Below are 20,119 nucleotides of genomic sequence, written 5' to 3' on the forward strand. Positions count from 1 at the left end.
TGAAAAACATTAATAAACACCCAATAAACCCTCAGAACAGATTAAATTATGTCAGTGTAATTAGATAATTTAATTTGGTCCAGTGAAAATCAAGTTTTTAATGCTAATTTTTAGCACTTTCAAGAGTCAAGAGATATGTCCTGATACAAGCATGAACCAGGTCGCTTTTTAACCATGTTTTTAGACAATAATTCCTTGTATAGGTTCCAATAGTATCCTCTTTTTGGCTGGTGTCTCCCTAAAAAGAAAGTGTCCACTTGTGACAAATCATCACATGTTTCGGCCCTCGTGTGGTCATAAGTTGTGACTATTGTTTCATTTCTAGAAGGAGAAAGAGCTGTCCAAACCTGCACAAGCTAATTAAAAAAAATAAAGAAATGTTAGCAAAAAATAAATAAAGAAATAAACATTTTAACTTGCAATTGCAGTATTCTGTCTTATCCATTAAATCATCTTAGGACCCTTTGGGGAGTCCTTACTACCATTTTGTGAACCAAGATTTTGCTGCTTGGGGGAAATGTGTAAAATATAAATTAGAAAACGTGCCATAGAAATAATTGTCATTGTAATTCACTGGCTGTCTGTACAAGACGAAATTACATATTTTGAGCTTTTTTTTCATCAGACAGATGGACAAAGTGGAAAGGGTTGATAGGCAGCAGTGTTACAGGCAAATATTACCGTGAGGAGAGCCCGTTATCATTGTGTGGCATCACTGTGGGAGATAGCAGGCACACAGCAGTTAGAGGCGAAGAAGAGATCAAGAGGCAGTGCCAAGAGCAACCCCCTTTGATAAAAATGCTCCGTCTCACGCTGCCAGATCTTACATTCATACTCTCTCACTCATGCATAGAAACGTATTCACACCGCTCAATTTAACAGCAGCACGCGTATTCTGTCCTTATTGTACAGCTGAAGGAGACACACTTTTAAATGTACTAACACAGAGTACGGCTTTATTCATTTACATCCTGATGCACTCAGTGCTTGAAATCTGTGGGAAAACATGTGCATTCAATGAGAAACATTGTACACCAAATGTGTACTGTACAAACAGAATTCACATATATACAAAATTTAAAAAATTAAAACAAATTAAAGAAAAATAGAAAGAGACAAAAATAAAATAAAAACTAGACTAGAATACAGCATAAAATATAAGTTTGCAGCATAAAATAATGTTTTTTATTAAAGTCATTATAAGCTAGACCTTTACCCATGATTCACTTTGTTTTCTGATGTTGTTCTATTACTGCTACTACTACTACTACTACTACTACTACTACTACTACTACTACTACTACTGCTGCTACTACTAGTACTAATAATAATAATAATAATAATAATAATCATAATAATGATAATTAATGATAATCGTGTCCACAAATGTGGAAATTTGCCTACGGCTTCACAGGCTGGTTAAAATACATAATTGTAAATCAGAATACATACAATAATAAATAACACAACATGCACAGTACAGACAATAATACTGTGCATTACTTGATGTTTGTGAATTTAGAAAAGTTATTGCATTTGATATGAAAGACTTTTTGTGTGCAGTGGCTTTATTGCGTCTTGCTGAGGGCAGTTTTTATGAATTAGGGGATGAAGACGATCAAATGTGTTGTGGAAATAACCCGGTAACACACAGTACTTCTAAGAAAGTTGCAAAAGAAAATGCTGTGATGTTGAAATTATTCATCATTAATGTTTAATTTTCCTCTTACACTGCAAGGATTGAAAATTGAGTCCATCTGTCTGTCAAAAACTTCAGTCCAGAGTGACTTTTCTGGCTAAAATATTGAAATATTATGGTCAAATCACTGAAATTCAGTGAGCACGTTTGTGCTCCCCAGATGAGAAACTCTCATCATTTTGAACACTCCAGGTGTTTTTCTACTGTGCCACCAAATGTCAACAAGATTGTTTGGTGAATGTTGAATAATCAACTTTTTCTCCATTTTTGTCATAAGGAATGGTCAAATTGAAAGTAAGTACCATGTATCACTGCTATTTTCTACATAAAGTAATCCAATTCAGAGTCACTTTTACGAGCACAGAACAAATAAAATCAATATTCAACCTCAACCACCCAACTTCTTTGTGGCTACTTTATTGACTGTGGGACTTTCTTTCCCCTGAAGTCATCTTTTCAGGCAGAGCTGCCTCCCAACAAGCTCCGAAATCTTCTACAACCTTCAGCCTAAACTGAACCATCTAGAGCTGGTCTGTCCGGGACTTTTTTGCATATTTTTCTAATTACAGTAACACCAGCTGCATTTAATCCTTTGAAGATAATTTTACCTCTTACTGGAACAAATTATAAACCGATTGTTAGTTAGCTCCTTAAACGATTTCCTATTTTTTCCCATGGGCTTGCAATTTTTAAACATTCCTGCAATTTATCAGGAAATAATACAGACGTGCTGAAAATTCTTGACTGCAATAATGAAAAATAAAAAAACTTAAATTTAAGAGGCTTAAAAGTTCTACTTTATGATCTGATTATGAATTAGCATAAAACAAACCTGAGAATGAACTGCTTGGTGTAGTGACATAAAATATAAACCTGAATTTTGACCAAAGCCTGTGAGTGAGTACAGGCATATGAATAGCAAAAACAGAGAGGACGGAGACAACCTAGAAACAGAGACCCTGTTGGCTCCAAGCATTGTGGGTAACAAGCTGATTCCAACCAGTTGAGAACCAATGGGGGTTGGGGAGACCCCCAGTCTGTTTCCAGGGAAACTGAGCCATTTCTCCTCCTCTGCCTCTCTCTCTTTCTCTCTCTCTTGCACACTCCCATGTTCCTTGGCGGTGTTGAGGAGGAGGGAGATGTGGAGGTGACTCACTGTAACATCATTGCCATGGCAATGAAGAGCGAGCCGAGTGAAGGGAGAATAAGAATGGGACTTTCCATAGGTTAAGGAGAGATGGAAACGGTTGTCACGATCTCCAACTGTTACAAAAACAACAAGGGAAATGTCTGTGTTAAACTCTCACTGTATACTGGTCTGCTGATACTCTACTCCTCTGCACACTGAAAACTGACATCACTCGCTTTACCTTTCCTATTTTTCCCTCCGCTGCCTGTCCCCTCACTCTCTGCTCTGCTTCATCCTCTCTTTTGCACATCAGCAGCTTTCCTCTCCTTCGTTGCCTCTGCTTATCTCTGTCCCTGCTCTGTCTTTCTGCATTCCTCTTTATGTCTCTTATCATCTTCCCTCCTCTCTTGCCGGCCTGTTGCGCTCAGCCCCCTGGTCTCCGAGGAGTGTGTTTTCCACTGCTGAGTTACGCTGAGTCATGTCACATGCGTGTTTGGACATGCCGAGGTGGAGTGTTTATGTGGTGTTGACATATGCGCGTCTTGCTGCTCTGCAGTGAGCAGGGGCAAAGACGAGGGCACAGCGCAGAGTGGAGAGGAGAGGTTAAGTAAGGGCAGAGGAAGACGAGAAGGTATAAGAATGAGAACAAGCTCTGACGCAGCTGTGGGATAAGAGAGGAGTAAATTCTAGTTTGGCTGCAGTTATTATTGATTATGAAAGTCTTAGTCAGAAGCATATGTTACGTGTCTGTAGCAGTCTGAGTCTGTGCACATGCAGCATCTCACAGAAATCCTCAAGGATGTTTCTGTCTTAGAGAAATAGTTAGAGTTGATATCCGAATCTGGCAATGTTAGCACATTTTTTTGTCTGGACATGGGACACAGCATACTTGACTTGACTTTTTTTTAAAACACCATCCAGTCTTGCCCTGTCCAGACCTGTCAACCCTCCCGTTTTTCCTGGGATTCTCTTGCATTTTACCCTTCTCTCCCACTGTCCTTCAGTTTAAATGTTTTCCTGTAAATCTCCAAAAAAGGTTGACAGTAACATACACTCCCCTCCAGTAAAGCAGGTGGTTGTATTTAGAACATTTGTTGTAACATGTGGTGACAAGAAGTCATTCAATCAAACTATGGACTGTAAAAAAAGAATGGCAACCACCAATAAAAGTTAAAAAGAAGAGTCAGAAGAAGAAGTCAAGGATGGCTGGAGAATGTGAGAGTGATGGAGTACCTGCCAAAAAAGGCTTAAAAGTTTGTGCAAGTATCTCACCAAAAGGGAGAAGGCTTACCCGTACTCAATGAAGAGCAACCTTGGTCAAAGTCATGCTTTTAGTAGAATATGCCACACGGATTTTAGTGTATCACACAGAGAGAAAAGCGATGTGAGCCTCTCATTCTCACTCTCCTATCCATTGTCTCACTCACTCTCTCTCTCTTCCATCCATTTTCATAATCAACCTCTCCTACCAATTGTCTCTCAAAATCACAATGGAAGCATAATGTGTAGGTGATGTGTACATATCCTCCTTCAAGTAGCCTGATACTTAATTAAACTTGTAAGTGCTGAATTTATATACCCTTTTGTGTTTTCATTTATATAATTCAGGGATGTTCATTTCACTTTCAACCACGTATCTGCTTCTGATCAGTAGTCACTTACTAAATGTTGGAACTAGTTAACCCAATCCTTGTTGCACTGTTATTGTAAAGCAAGTGGTTGCATTGTGGTGATTTTAGAACTCACTGTGTGTACCCTTGTCTAAATGTAAGGAGTATGTGGACTGTGGCAATGGTAGCGGGATGGTCCAGGACAGAGTGCTGGAAAATTTCTCTCATTTTCAAATTCCTGAATGTTGACAGGTATGTCTTTCCTGACCCATTTTGAGACCATTTAAGGTGTGACAAAGAGAAGAAACCTATAGAAATGGTGCAAAGGTTTACACAGCAGCACCCTCACAAGTTGTGTGTGTGTGAAAGGGATTACAGCGTATGATCCAGAGATTGAGACATAGAAGTTGCAGCAGGACAGAGGGAGAGCAGGGAGGGCAAAGCGAGAATGCTGACACGATCAGACTGGCGCGCTATCTCTTTGACCCCAACTAACCCCAGTGGTTTTTTGCTGTTGTAGACACCCATATCCTTATCTGGTGCTGTCTCTTGTGTCTGGCCTTCTAGCACTAGAAGGACTGCGAGATGAGACACTGAAAGTGACTTCTTACTAGTTCTTCCTGAAGCTCGGATTAATTACGTTTTTATCAACAATTCTGCTCATTTCTTCTTGTCCCAGGTGACTAATGAATCCCTTCAATTGTAACATAAACTATAAACCAAACTAAACTAGTGATTCAGTGTTATCGATCACATAATATGTGGATTTCAACAGAATCAATATTCTGTCTTTGCATCGATCTGCCGTGAAGAGGAGACCAAAACACAGTCTCTTCATCTTGAACTGTGGCTTTTACATCTGCCTCTGTGTCTCTCTACCCTTTCCTCTCCTCTCGCTTCAGTCCATCTCCCTTATCTCCTCTGGTGTCGTTGAACCAAGTGAGATAGTGGTGGGAGAAGTGTGGCTCTCCAGTGCCATAGTGACTATCATTTTCAGCTCTGTATGTGTATCTGACAGTGCATCAGCCCACAGCTCCACCTCACATATTATACAGCTCCTCACAGCCCAGAGATGTTTACACGGGTCGATAATGACATCAGTGATAATAGGAAACACGGCCAGTGAGCCCCCACCCCCCATCACTGTCACCTTCTGTGCAGCTGATACCACCCTACCTGTAATCACCCAGTGAGACATGTTGTGCTGCCATTTTACCTGGTAATCAGCCATAATGTTACACTAGAGAGTGTCTGGTGCATGGGATTTCTGTTGTATAGGATAATGTGCTGCCGAAGGTGATAAAGATTGAAAAGAATGGTTAGGGTGAACTGCGAAATGTCCAGATTGAAATAAGTGATGACCTCATCCTCCCTTTCTGTCCGTCTTACACTCAGATTCTCTCTTTTTTTTTTAGTTTATTACCACTTCTAACTTGTTTATTTTTCATTTTCTATGGGTTATATAATAGGATTATACTCACTAGCATTATTCCACATCTCTATACTTCCTTAGGAGGTCAATCTTCAAAAATGGAACATGAATTTATACTTTTTTTATTTGCTAATGCTAAAATTATCAATAGGAATGATTTCCAAAACAATGAAACTTTGGGGTTTATACGAAATCTTAATTCCTCTAAGGCAACCTGAGTTGGTCTAACAGAAAGACACATGGATGTACTCACTTAATACTTTTTTAGTTTTCTTGGCAGCTTGAGCTCAGCCAGATTTAGTTGTTAAACAGTGGAGACCTTGGATGGAGTGCAGGAAGGAATACTTTTTTCCACTCACTGCTGTGTTTTACTGGTGTAGCATATGGCTTGTTTTGGTTGAGAAAGGGAATCTTGAATGCTTTAGGGTGATTTTAAGCCTGTCCGCCATCAAATTGAGAGTTTGGCAGAGGATTGGACAACGGAGTGTGTTAAACTGTCTCTGGTCACCACAGGAGACTGTGAATAATACATGGTTAAAAGCGGAGCTCAGCCATTCTCATCTCTACGCTGCTGAACACTTCTTCTTCTTCTTCTTCTTCTTCTTCTTCTTCTTCTTCTTCTTCTTCTTCTTCTTCTTCTTCTTCTTCTTCTTCTTCTTCTTCTTCTTCTTCTTCTTCTTCTTCTTCTTCTTCTTCTTCTTCTTCTTCTTCTTCTTCTTCTTCTTCTTCTTCTTCTTCTTCTTCTTCTTCTTCTTCTTCTTCTTCTTCTTCTTCTTCTTCTTCTTCTTCTTCTTCTTCTTCTTCTTCTTCTTCTTCTTCTTCTTCCTCCTCCTCCTCTCTGTCTCTCACTCTCTCTCACTTTGTGCTGCCTGGAAGTTTTCTTTTAGTTAAACCTTCAGTAAATTGTAGATGTACAGTTTTCTGATTTTGACAGTGACTGACAGACTACAAAGTTATATTCTGTGGATATATAATAATGCATAAATCAATTTTTTTCCTATCGTGTTTCTGCTCTCACACTTGAGTGTGTGTGTGTGTGTGTGTGTGTGTGTGTGTGTGTGTGTGTGTGTGTGTGTGTGTGTGTGTGTGTGTGTGTGTGTGTGTGTGTGTGTGTGTGTGTGTGTGTGTGTGTGTGTGTGTGTGTGTGTGTGATGCAGACTGGTAGCATCCCCCCCCACTTGTTCAGGAAGTGGACTAATGGCATTTGAGTGGATGTAGGGAGCGGGAAAGAGAGAGAAGGGAGGAGGGACGGGGTTCCTTCCTGTGTGGTGTGTCATTGGTAGATCCTGTTGTACAGCGAGTGGCCTTGAGACTCAGTGGTAACCCTTCCACACCCCACCACTGTTCCCCACCCAATGAAAATGTTACTCAAACAGGATAAAATAGTGCATTTGTTAAGGACTATTTTCCTATTATTTTCAGGGATATTAATACAAATCTGGTGTGCTGGTGAACATTGTATTGCTCCAGGCTGGTGTGTGTCATTGACTTAAAATAAACCACAGTGCAATGGACTGAATCATTTGTTTGTTTGTGTTTTCAATACTGTTTGGTTATAACACATTAACACCGCCTGTTACAGTTGAGAGTGCATGTAAACTAGTTAGCCAGCAAGCAGAGAAGTCAAAATAGTTGGCTTAAAGTGCAGTAAAGGATCAAATGTGATTAAGGAAAGTAAAAAGGATAAGCAGATGAAATGGATAAGTTGTTGAAACATCCAGTTTCTCCCATGTGATTCTAGTATGAATCTAAACTTGACCAAATCAACAGAATCAATTCACGTGTATGTCAAATGTGAGTGTAACAATATCCACTTTTATATATTCAATAGGGTTGTATGACATCCCCAAATACATTGAAAAGAATATATTTGGAACATGTCAGATAGTTAACTCAAGTTCATCTGATACAACTGTGGAGGTATATCAGACAAAAAAAGGTGAATCACTCATCTGTGGCACAGAGAAATAACTAGACTTTGTCTGCGCAGACATTACGTGTCAGTAGGATCAATGCATTGCTGGTTTTCATCTGTTCATGGGATTTGTTGACAATAAGAAATATATAGAATATCTCCAGCCTTTAACTGCAAGTCTAGTTACAGATGTGTGCTAAAAAGCACATTGTTATGGGTCGGTATATGGATACAAAAAAGAAAGAAAATGAGACAGCTTTGTGTTAGAAGCCTGTGAGAAACAGAGAGGTGGAGAAAGCAGACAGCGACCAATGCAGGTTGAGACAGTGAGAGAGAGATAAACAGAGAGAGAGAGAACACAGACAGCCTTTTGAGATTCAACTCACGCATTTCTGAGTTTCTCTCAGTCTCTGAAGTATTGAAAGAAAATGACTCTCCACCTTTACACACAAACACACGCATGCACGCACACAAAGTATGTATGCATCACACACAGACGCATTAGTGAGAAACACAATCGGTAAACATATAGGGATGAAAGACTTTGCGAGTTATCTCATTAAGTATTACTGAGCCCTTAGTGTGATGGGATTAGTGTAGTGTGAATATAGTATAGAGAAAGTCTGATTAGTTTATAGAGTAGCGTGCCTTTGTGTAATTGCATTACATTTAAATGTCTACAATTCCCTCAACACATTTTTGCATCGTCTACAGGGAAACACTGCCTTTTATGATCAGTTTCACAGAGGTGTTTTCAATCTACAGCCACATTTTTAGTCTCTAATATAATCAATCTGCTTATAAAATAAGGCAGTGTGGTCATATATCAGTAAATTCATTGTTTATATGGTAGTTATTTTATTAGAAAGGATAGAAAGATTTTAAGTCTGTGATAGCTGAAGGAATGAATAAGATCAAGCCCCACTTTGTTGTATTGCTTGTACATCTGAACCTTAACTTAACCTCCAACTAATGACATTTGATGTTGACATATAATACATTTACTGCAAATTTTGACCATCTTTCTTTGAATATTAGTATGGTAGATTCTTGTCTTTTTCCCATTTTGGACACTGTTTCATTCAGTGATGTTGAAGTACACTTAAAGGTTTTGTTGTGTATGTCTGGTATACTGTTGCGTTCTCCTAGAGGGTGGCAGTTTGAATAATTTATGCAACAAATGAGCCAGGAGATACAGGTGTTCATCTGAGTACATGCAGAGGCCTTTCCTCCGCCTCAGGTTTCATTACAAACACCTTTACAACACCAGTACTGTAACAACAAATGTAGGGAGCGTAGTATGTTAAAGTTAGGGCAGCAGGGATGAAAGGATCTTTCTAACAAATGTGTCGTTTTCAGAGGGCCGAAGTAGAAAAGGACAGAGAGCAGAGACAGATGAGCAAAAGAGATGCAGGAGTGATCTCTTTCACCATTAATACAAAAACAAGTTAGCATTCTTTTACTACTTGAGAATGTCATACATAAGATGATGATGATGGAAAATGAGCCACCTACAGTAATACCTTGATCATATCTCAATAGATGAATACTTCCGTCTGGAGAACACAGTCATCTGGTCAGGGTCTCATCATTCATCCACAAAATGAATCAGCAGTCAACTCCACCAGGTTTATGTTCATTAACATCATCAGTGGTACTCGACGTACCGAGATTCATGGCACAAGACACTGTTTGTTACATTCACACAGTAAAATACACTGATACAGTGTGTTTAGTGTATAGCCGTAAGCTGAGTGTCTCATTGTTCCTCTCTCTGGGCCTTGTCAGAAAAGTGTAAACAATGATGTGGGAGAAGTGTAAATGATAGACTCACTGCATGAAACAATCTGTGTGCCTTTTATGTTTTAAAAGGTTAAGTGCTGGAATATGTTGAGCTTGGCTGTGAATCAGTATTTTAACAGAACTGCTTTCAAAGGAATTCAGAGTCAAATTCAGAGTATATCAACAAACCGTCCACTTCTGCTGTCATAGCCTACATGAGCTACCAGCACCACATTGATCCATTTATTGCATTAGGTGAAACCCTGAAATCTCACTGCCAACACGATCACCAGCAGCTGCGAGTGACTGCTTAGTTTTTGAATGGCTGAAGTGAAGTTCTCGCCACATCAGCATGTTTAATTTCACTTTTATCGATAGTTGTAATACTAACTTAAATGTTGTTGGACTAATTCTCTACCACCATACATATATCAGTAGATAATGGTAATTACTGACAAGCTGGGTTTTTTTAAATATGGAAAGAGACTAGTCTGTATCTGTACAGATACGAGGTCCACAAATCATTAAGCTTAATTTCCACCAACACTGGGTAACCTGTTTGTATAGTTATCATGACTATCAGTTCAGTTGGACTGGCTTTATACTTTTCTCAGTAACTGATTAAAAAACAGCTCTATAACTCTATGTGTACTTTATTATCACCTGAACAATACTGGATTTTTGAGGCTGACAGAGAGCTATAAAAGCCTAATAATTATATTTTGGCTGTTATCTATACACAGCTACAGATAAGACAAGCAACCATTTGGACAAATATTGTTCAAGCTGACTAAATTTTATTTTTATTTATTTTTTTAAATTTTGACCAAAATATATATTTTTAACAGTTAAAGAATAAACTTCTTAGTGCCCTCTGACAAACTATGTAACTGCAACAATGTTTCTAAATTAACTCAAACATATCTTTCCTACTTCTGTACAGTAATTTCTTGCTAATGATTGGCCTACACATACACATGCAGTTAGCTAAAATTGACCAAAATATTTTCCTGCCGATTTACTGATATGCTCAAATTTTTAAATAATCCAAAGCAGTAGGGTTGCAAAATTATTCGTTTTTTTCAATTTTCATTTAATTTATATGTTAATTTTGTAAGAACAGTGCCTTTTGATGAACAGACAAAAATACTGCAAATTTACTCTGAGTCAAGAAGTACAATTTTCAGCTTTTTTGTGGCTGGACATTAAAATGCATCCTAAAAGTCAAATTAGTAACATTACTTAATGTGATAGTAGTTTTACCTACTAGTATTATTACAGCTGGCTAATACACTGTAAATGTTAGCAACACATATATTTTTAAATGTGAAGACAGTGCAAGATTTACGACAAATCAGGTATCTGCTATAGCTACTACTGCACAAATTTAACACAAGCAGAGACCTCCAACTTGTGATTCATTGAGATTTTATGGTGTGTCATAATCAAGAGAGACTGTCAGCACCAAAGAAGTGAGTGTTGTGTTTGTTTTCCATAGATGGAGGGTGCTGCAGGTTTTGGGGCAGGGAGATACCCTGGTGTGTTGTCTCTCTCTTTTTTTCCCTTGTTGCTTTATTTGGAAAATGCTGCTTTGTCAGCAGGTCAGGTAGGTTTTTTCCTCCCCCAACTCCATTTTTCCCACACAAACAAACATAGTGCACTCACTTGCGCACGCACACACACACACACACACACACACACACACACACACACACACACACACACACACACACACACACACACACACACACACACACACACACACACACACATGCACACACACATAATCTCTGCTTTGTCCTCTTTTCTCTCCCTCCGTTCTCTCTCTCTCTCTCTCTGAGCATGAAGGCAAACTCAGCAGACCTCCAGGCTGCCAATGAGTAAAGGCATTCTGGGTAATCCAGGGTGCGAGAAGGAAGAGAGAAAGAAAGGGAGAAAAACTCACAAAAATCACACTTGACGCTGTTCATGATGTTGCACACTCAAACAAACACTTACTCACAAACAAAACCAGTCTCCCACCACTGAACCATGGTGATACAATGTCCATCTGTGTCCATCTGTACATTCATCTGCTGAGACAAACACAGGCTCTGTTTGCAGCAGAATATGCAATCAAAAAGCTGCACTGCATCCGGTTCCCTGTTGCTGAACATTAACGGTTGGGAGATATAAAGGAAGATGAGGGAGGATCAGGGAATAGCGAGGGTGGCGGGGTGGAGCAGAGAAGGATACAGGAGTGTCGTCAGTCTGCTTTTATCTCAGCTCTGATTAAACCTTGTTCCTGTCTGACCTAAAAAGTCAGCTGGCGGAAACTTCAGAGACTGTGGGTGAATTTCACCGGAGCTCTTTACACCCAGCCGATGCCTTCAGAGAGGGAGGGAGAGAAAGCGAGAGGGGATATCAGAGAAATAGAACAGAGAGTGGGCAGACACTAAAAAAAAGCCATGCAGACACAGAAATGCTGGCCGTATGTGTTCAATGTTCACACATCATCATATATGTGGATGTACACTCTTCCACGCTGCATGTTGTCTCCGGTCTCATGTATTCCTAATGAGGATGAGGAAGAGGCCAGTGCTGGGTGGTAACTCCGGGTTATTTAGTAGTACAATGCCACAGGAAACGGACAGAGGCAGTGCTGAAATGTGCCAGCACCGCCCGTCTGGGACAAGCACAACAAAAAACACAAGGCATAAAAATAAATGTGGACTGCATGGCAGGGTATCTGCTGAAAGAGGAAATATCTCACTGAGAGAGAGACAGCAAGGAAGAGATTGGGGAAGACCCTTGAATTGTTTTTTTTGTGTTTGTTAAATATAGAGGACTGTAATATTTCTCTCTGAATGTTTGTGGAACTATGAAGTCGCATGAAATGGAAATACTCAAGTAAAGCACCTCAGATTTATGCCTAAGCACAGTACTAAAGTAAATGTACTTAGTTACTTCCCACCACTGCTGAGAAAAGATGTGTTGAGCTTCTGAAGACGTTTTTGAGTCATGGACTTTACTCTTTCTGTTGCCTCTTTCAGAGTGCTGCAGCAGCTCCAAGCCCCGTCCTTGGGAACCTTCCCCCAGGAGAGGGCATGCCAGTGGGGCCAGTCCCTCCAGGTTTCTTTCAGGTATATAGTGCGCACACACACACATACACACACACACACACACACACACACACACACACACACACACACACACACACACACACACACACACACACACACATAGAAAGACAGAGAAAAATGAGAGGAGTCGTTGAATCTTTAAGCCACTTTGGGTCTTTAGGCCACTTACATGTGTGGTATTTAATAAACACGACACTAGGTAAATTATGGCCCATATTTCATCCCAAACGCTTTGTGTCTTACTATTTTTTATATATATTATTTGTATTGGATTCATGAAGTTGTTCTTAAGATAACTCATTTGCTCAAACTTAACTGTATTTATTAATCTGGGGCTATGTTATATGTGCGTATAATCTACACCTATCTATGTGTGTGGGTGCACCATTTTATCAACACAGAGAAAAAGAGTCTGACAGGAGAAATAAATCTCTCACCAAAGAAAACTGCCCGAGATTATTCTCTGTTCTCCATCAGCAGGACTCTGCCAGTTGTACATTGATTAACCGTCATTATCAGTCAAACTCAGACACTCGCATTTGACACACAGATCAATAACCTTCATAGGTATTTCTCAGCTCCGCTTTCAAAAAACTCAAACTTGAGTCCGAAAGGGCCTTTTCCATCTCCTTCTGAAGATCAATTGTTCTTTGAAAACGAAGTCTTGTCAAGACTTATAGGTTAAAAATACAAGACTGACATTTCTTGATTCAGGTTCCAGATAAATTCTTTGTCTGTTGACTGTATCAGGGAATATTTGCACAAAGTAAATGCAGGTTGCAGACAATGCACATCCATGTACTCACAGGTTTTTCTATCTTAAACCATAATTTATTTATTCATTCATCCAAATTATGAGATTAGTCAATCAGTGATTCACTCATTTCCAAACACTCTTCAATTGTTTGCATTTGTCAATGTGAGAACAATAGTTTAAATCATCACAGCATAGTACTTAAATAGACCTAAAGTACTGAAGCTGTTTCCCTTTGATTGATCTTCAGAACATCTGGGAGATGAGAAGAGGGGTAATTAAAGAAAAGACCCTGATCAAAACAAGTGGACCATTGCTCTCTAGTGGCATGTCATAAAACTGCAGTCAGGCTCATCTGACCAAAGTGGCATTACTTGAGCAGACATAGCAACAGCACTGCTACTGTCTGTGGGGAGGACAAGTGGAAACACACTCCCAGCTATAGAAGAGCTACTGACACACGCTGCCAACACTCCACACTGTTAACACACAGACTGACATCATTATTAACAAACCTCATCCTTTATTCTCTCGTTCTTTTTCCATAAATCCAATCCAATAAAAATGTGGTTGACTTCCACCGCTCTGCTGTCATGGAACTGTTGTTAAAGAAAAATGAGCCCAGAATTCAATAAAAGACACACACAGTAGTCCTGGTTGGTTTCTTGTTTTGGATAATGGACAAATACCAGCACTGTACATAAAGCTATATTACATATATTTTTTGCAGAGGCTGACAGGTGGGAGATTTTTCTTTATGTAGACATTTGAATACATTTTCCAGTAAAGGTAATCCCCTCTCAGTAAAACCTGATGTAGTAATTTGTTATGGAAACCTCTGATAGAATGACAAGAGCAAGTTTTAGAGGCTCTGTGTTTGTCATGCATATGATAGTACAGCACTTCTAACCCCGAGTGATTCAACCTGTTCTTTTTTTTCCCACAGCCATTTATGTCGCCTCGATACCCTGGAGGACCCAGACCACCCCTCAGGTTACCCAACCAGGTAAGAGCCACACTGACACCTGCAGGCAGAAGACATAACTGTGGAGAGTGAAAATTGGAAATATCTGTGTAACAGTGAGGATAACTGTGGTGATGAATCCTTTCCTCTCTGTAGGGACTTGGAGGCGTCCCAGGTAGCCAGACCATGTTACCCAGTGGAATGGACCCCACAAGACAGCAAGGTACACATGCTCAACAACTGTATATTCCACAACAGAGATCCCTGCACCTTCTCTGGGACAAGGTTTTATATATGACTTTGCTATTTCGATGAGATATAATAAGACACAGACAGTACATGTTAGCAGAATACATCCATTATTGGTTTTGGTCTCTTGATGGGATTTGTTGATTTTTTTTTTAATTTCAAAATCTTATCCGTACACTCACATTTACAAAAACTAATTGCCCTTCCAGACATCATATAAATTATGCATAGGTAAAAAGACTCATGGATGTTAAGTTATTGTTGAATTAGACAGTAGAAAGCAGAAACTGTGTAAGTGAAGCATCAGAAATTGATGTCTTCTTGGGCTTTTGAAAGACTACAGACAAAAGATGTAATATAAAGTACATAAAGCAGACATGCCTGTTGGAAAAGAGAGTTCAGCAGACAGTGACAAAAGTTCAGGATAATAGATAAACCTCATGTGATTAGACAGTTTCACTTCTGCAGGTTTAAGTGTATACATGGAAGAATGTAGATTAGAAAACTTCCCTATAGACTAAACAATGCAGCTAGTGCTCACTAAATGAATACAATAAATCTAGGTGAGAAAACACACTTTACATTATCCTGGAACAAACCAATAGCTGGTTGTAATATGACTGTTTGTCTGTGTTTCAGGACATCCAAATATGGTAGGACCAATGCAGCGGATGACTCCACCCAGAGGCATGGTACCACTAGGGCCCCAGGTACAGGAGCATTTGATTTGTCTGGATTTTTTTAGTTTTTGGTTTTTGGACTTGTTGACATAGCTGAGGCTTTTTTTTCTTTTCTTTTCTTCTCAGAACTACGGAGGTGGAATGAGGCCACCACTAAATGCGCTGGTTGGTCCTGGGATGCCTGGCATGAACATGTGAGTGGTTTCTGTATACTCTTTTCCACACACACACACACACACACACACACACACACACACACACACACACACACACACACACACACACACACACACACACACACACACAGACACACAGGAAAACAGAGTGAGTACCATAACACTACTTATACACATAAAAGGGAAAAAAAGAAAATAATTGTCTCTTTTTCTCTCCTCTCTCTTTCTTAAAATGTAACTGTACTTCCCACATTTCCCTCATTCAGAAAGAAAACACGTAACAGCAAATGTCCTTAATCTCACTACAGTACATAGTCAGCTATTCCTTTATGTACCTTTTAATTACAACTCCATTGTGTGCCCTTAGCTTTCAGAGATTTAAAGGTGGAGCTGAGTGCCAGTTTTTCTCTGTTTTGTCTTATTGTTTTTCTGGGGTAGGAGGGTTGTGGTGTTTGTGGGTTTCTGGCAATAGAATACCTTGTTTTTGCCAACTCAGCCCAAATGAACTGGAAACAAAGAAAATCACAAAAAGCAGAAGACTAAAGTGTGTGTGTTTGCGTGTGTGTGTTACAGGGGACCTGGCGGGGGTAGACCATGGCCAAATCCTCCAAACTCCAATTCTGTAAGTGCTCTAACAAAACTCACCAGACAGAAAGTTTTAACGGCTATTTTGTTTCTTTTAAAATTTTCCTTCCTGTGTTTTTGTAGACCCCTTATTCTTCTGCATCTCCAGGAAGTTATGTGGTATGTATATTTGAGTTTAGATTTTAGTTTTAGAGTTTAGTTTTCTGGTCACCAGCTGTACAGGCTATCATTTACTCATATTTGTTCACGAGTGAATCATAAAATAGCCAAACTATAATTTCAGGGACCTCCTGGAGGTGGGGGGCCACCTGGGACCCCAATAATGCCAAGTCCAGCAGGTAAATTGTGTGTGTGTGTGTGCGTGTGCGTGTGTGTGTGTGTGTGTGTGTGTGTGTGTGTGTGTGTGTGTGTGTGTGTGTGTGTGTGTGTGTGTGTGTGTGTGTGTGCGTGCGTGCGTGCGTGTGTGTGTGTGTGTGTGCGTGTGCGTGTGAGTGCGCGTGTGTGCGTGTGTGTGCGTGTGTACATACATTTATGCTCTTTAATCTTCTCATCTTGTGTTTGTTGTTTTTGTTAGATTCAACTAACTCCGGCGACAACATGTACACTATGATAAACACAGTTCCTCCAGGAGGAAGCCGACCAAATGTAAGGCATTATCTGTTTTAGTTTTTTGTCTCTGTACGTTACTGTGTCTGAGTGTACTAACTGTTCATCAACATGTGGGGATCAACATGTGAAACTACTACTTGGTGCTATGCTGTATGTATTTTATGTAACCAGTGTTACCTGTTTGTTATTGTCTCCTGTGTATGTTCTCCTCAGTTCCCTATGGGTGCCGGTGGCGATGGTCCATTGGGGGGAATGGCTGGAATGGAGCCACATCACATGAATGGATCATTAGGTACAGCAACATATAGCTTATGAGTGCTGCATTGACACTAAATCTCTGTGCTGGGCTGTTTTTCTTTTTGCCTATTTTTGTCAAATAATGAATAAAGTTACTGTACAGTGTTTATTTGATAATGATGATTTGTGTTTTTTATGGACTTGTTCTTCTCAGGGTCTGGTGATATGGACAGTCTCCCCAAGGTAAGAGAAAATATTCCTGTAATTTAAATATGTATCTACACAAGCATAGTTTATGCCACTTCTTGCTGTGTTCACCTTTGTGCAGAACTCTCCTGGTAACCTAAGTATGAGTAACCAGCCGGGAACCCCAAGGGAGGATGGAGAAATGGGCGGAAACTTCCTTAACCCTTTTCAGAATGAAAGTGTGAGTCATCGTCTGCATGAAATTATCCAAGGAATCTTTGATGTTAGATGCTAAAACCTTCAAAAATAGTTTCACCAAGTGATAACACTTATAATGATTAAGAGGGTTTCTCATTAGTTCATTGCAATTTAGTATTTCTAATCTCTGTCTTTCTACAGTATTCTCCAAACATGACGATGAGTGTGTGAAGACTCTGGAAGCGGGTTGGTCAGACGCTCTGTAAGCTGGTGTGGATCGGTAAAAAGCAGAAAGACAGGATGTGATGTCATGTAGGCCAGTGACTCTTCCTCCACCACAACCACCACCACCTGCCCAGTCGGGACAGCTGCCCTAACCTCCGTCCTTCTACTAACCCTCCCTCATTTTCCCTCATACACACACACACACCTCCCTTCCATGGTTTCTGTCCTTGTCTCTTCTCACCTGTTACTTCTCCCGCTCTAAGTGATGACTCTGCTACATTCATCAGTTCTTCTATGAGACTGTACAAAGGAACCAAAATTTAAACCACCTGGAGGAGAGCTCTTGTTTATTTGCGTACTGTGTGTGCGTGTCTGTGTGTGTGTGTGTGTGTGTGTGTGTATGCGACTGATGTCATATCATGGATTTCATGCCCAAAAAACGAAAGGCCAGTATCCTAAAATTTAAATTCTCAAGGATTTAAAGACACTTTTTGATTGATGGTTGAAAATGTGTTATACCGGTTTGTCATGTGCAACATCTGTTGTCTTTTCTTGACAATCTTCTTAATGTCTGACTCGAAGAGAAATGGAAAGGCTCCACAATTATATTACTATGAGGTTAATTTGAGGCTTGTGCAGATCTATGTGAAGTCTTTTCAACAGTGTAATTGTGTAGATCTTTTAAGACTACCACTGAGACTGTGTTGTACACTTTATATTAGGTCTGGGAATCAGTTTTTCTGTCATCTGAACTTTTTTTTCCACAGATGTTGAAATGTAAAGGCTTTTTTTTTCAAGATCTTTTATTGGATTTCATGATATAAATTTGCAAGATTAGGAAATATATTTGGTAAGCAATAAAGTGCAGCCAGTGATTAAATGCAAGCATTGACGAAGTAAAGAATCCAATGATCTCCAGTCAGGACTTAAGTCCATTATATTCAAGGGAAGGCGCTGAGATTTGTTTGACTCTTCTTCTGGAGGTCAGCAAGTGCAATTGTGATTACCATGTCGCTGTCAATTACAGTTTGCTGTGTTACCATGGCACATCTCATTTCCACAATTTTAAACACACATTTATGATTATTCGTACCAGTTCTGTCTGTTAATATGGCAGTTTTTCTTCCACATTACAATACATGACAGATATATAACATTGAACCCCAAGTAAAATCCTTTCATGCTGTATCATGTGTTTTTAAGGCCTGACGAGACAAGTGATGTGCAGATCAAAGTCAGCTCTCTTCAGAGTATAAACATCATTCACAGAAAATATTCAGCTCAACCTGAAACTTGTGTTTGCATTTTCACTTTAAATGGTTATTGGGGGGGAAAAAGAGCTTGAAAATGTTTATACTGTTAAATACAAAAGCACAGTATACAGTATGATTTTTCATGTTATTTAACAAGATGGGACACTCAACCTGTAGCCATATAATAGGTTGGTTTTGTTTGCTTGGGCCTCTCTCATATCTAGTTGTTTAAACCTTGATCCAATTTGCTAATCAAGTGCACATCTTAATTTCTGCAGCCCACATTCTCTGGACATATAATATTTGAACAAAGAGAAGAATCAAAGAAACATGAGGGGTATGGATGGTAAATTGTACGACACAAGCTTATAAAGTCACTTTGGTCACTCACACTTAAATGTCATCCGGATAAACTGTGATCTCAGTGTGATATGCGAGGTTAGTTGGTACAGAAAGCTAAAAATAAGCTTGTTTTTAATCAATGTTTTAAACTTTTTTCAATGCCCAAGATGTATGATCATCATGTACAAAAAGGTCTACGTACCTGTGAACATTCTCCTTTCCCCTCCCTTACTGCAAAGTATACAGCTCCCAAATGTAGCTCCCCTGTCTTGTATGTGTATTTGATATTATTATTATAATTATTATTATTATTATTTAAAGAAAAATCTGGATAATTATAGCAAAAGGGGAGGGATGGACTGATGATGCACCATCACGACTGAACAGAGATGTTTTTATTTGTTTTTGTGTTAGTTTGAAGCCATAAGTGGGAGTACAAGAAGACACATTTGTAAATTGGATCATGTTTTCTGTTTTGTGGCAGTATGTGGGACTCCATTTGTGATGTGTTCATTTTCTCTTTTTTATTCTTGTATTATGTTTTTGTAAATATACAGAGAAGTATTTCATGGGTTTTGAATATGCTGGTATAAAGCTTCTCTTCCCTTAGTCCAAGTGTCAACTCTCTTCATTTGTGAGGACCATCTGTACACCCAGGAACGCTGCTTGAGGTTTTGTTTAAGTGTGTTTGTGGACAAAGTTACATTATCACAGAGTTATGTTTCTGGTCCAATCTGCTGCCTTTGTTGTATAAAAGCACAACAACGACACTGATTTGCCAAATGTATACTTTTCTATGGTTGTCCTACCAAAATGTACTTTTTTGATTCCACTCTATACCAGACCTGAAGGAACAACGGATTACATATTACAGTATTGTGTGACTGGAAGTCCACTGGTTTGATGACTCCAAGTAACAGGATATATCTGGTTGCAGAAATTGAAAAGGATATAGTGAGATTCATCCTGCCT

The 20,119-nt window shown here is 39.4% G+C and overlaps 1 protein-coding gene across 1 annotated transcript in view; it reads left to right on the top strand.

Moving 5' to 3' along the window:
• The window catches only part of LOC133978865 (single-stranded DNA-binding protein 2), a 52,172-nt gene extending 32,422 nt beyond the window's left edge, over positions 1 to 19,750 (top strand). Inside the window, exons 5-17 of the mRNA XM_062417207.1 lie at positions 12,600 to 12,689; positions 14,390 to 14,449; positions 14,564 to 14,630; positions 15,296 to 15,366; positions 15,463 to 15,530; positions 16,086 to 16,134; positions 16,221 to 16,256; positions 16,381 to 16,435; positions 16,672 to 16,742; positions 16,920 to 16,998; positions 17,158 to 17,186; positions 17,272 to 17,370; positions 17,529 to 19,750. Of these exons, the coding sequence (XP_062273191.1) occupies positions 12,600 to 12,689; positions 14,390 to 14,449; positions 14,564 to 14,630; positions 15,296 to 15,366; positions 15,463 to 15,530; positions 16,086 to 16,134; positions 16,221 to 16,256; positions 16,381 to 16,435; positions 16,672 to 16,742; positions 16,920 to 16,998; positions 17,158 to 17,186; positions 17,272 to 17,370; positions 17,529 to 17,558 (804 nt within the window). The 3' untranslated portion in view covers positions 17,559 to 19,750. The remainder of the gene's footprint in view (positions 1 to 12,599; positions 12,690 to 14,389; positions 14,450 to 14,563; positions 14,631 to 15,295; positions 15,367 to 15,462; positions 15,531 to 16,085; positions 16,135 to 16,220; positions 16,257 to 16,380; positions 16,436 to 16,671; positions 16,743 to 16,919; positions 16,999 to 17,157; positions 17,187 to 17,271; positions 17,371 to 17,528) is intronic.
• Positions 19,751 to 20,119: the final 369 nt, after the last annotated feature.

Source organism: Scomber scombrus, chromosome 4, assembly GCF_963691925.1.
Source record: "Scomber scombrus chromosome 4, fScoSco1.1, whole genome shotgun sequence".
Classification (NCBI taxonomy): domain Eukaryota; kingdom Metazoa; phylum Chordata; class Actinopteri; order Scombriformes; family Scombridae; genus Scomber; species Scomber scombrus.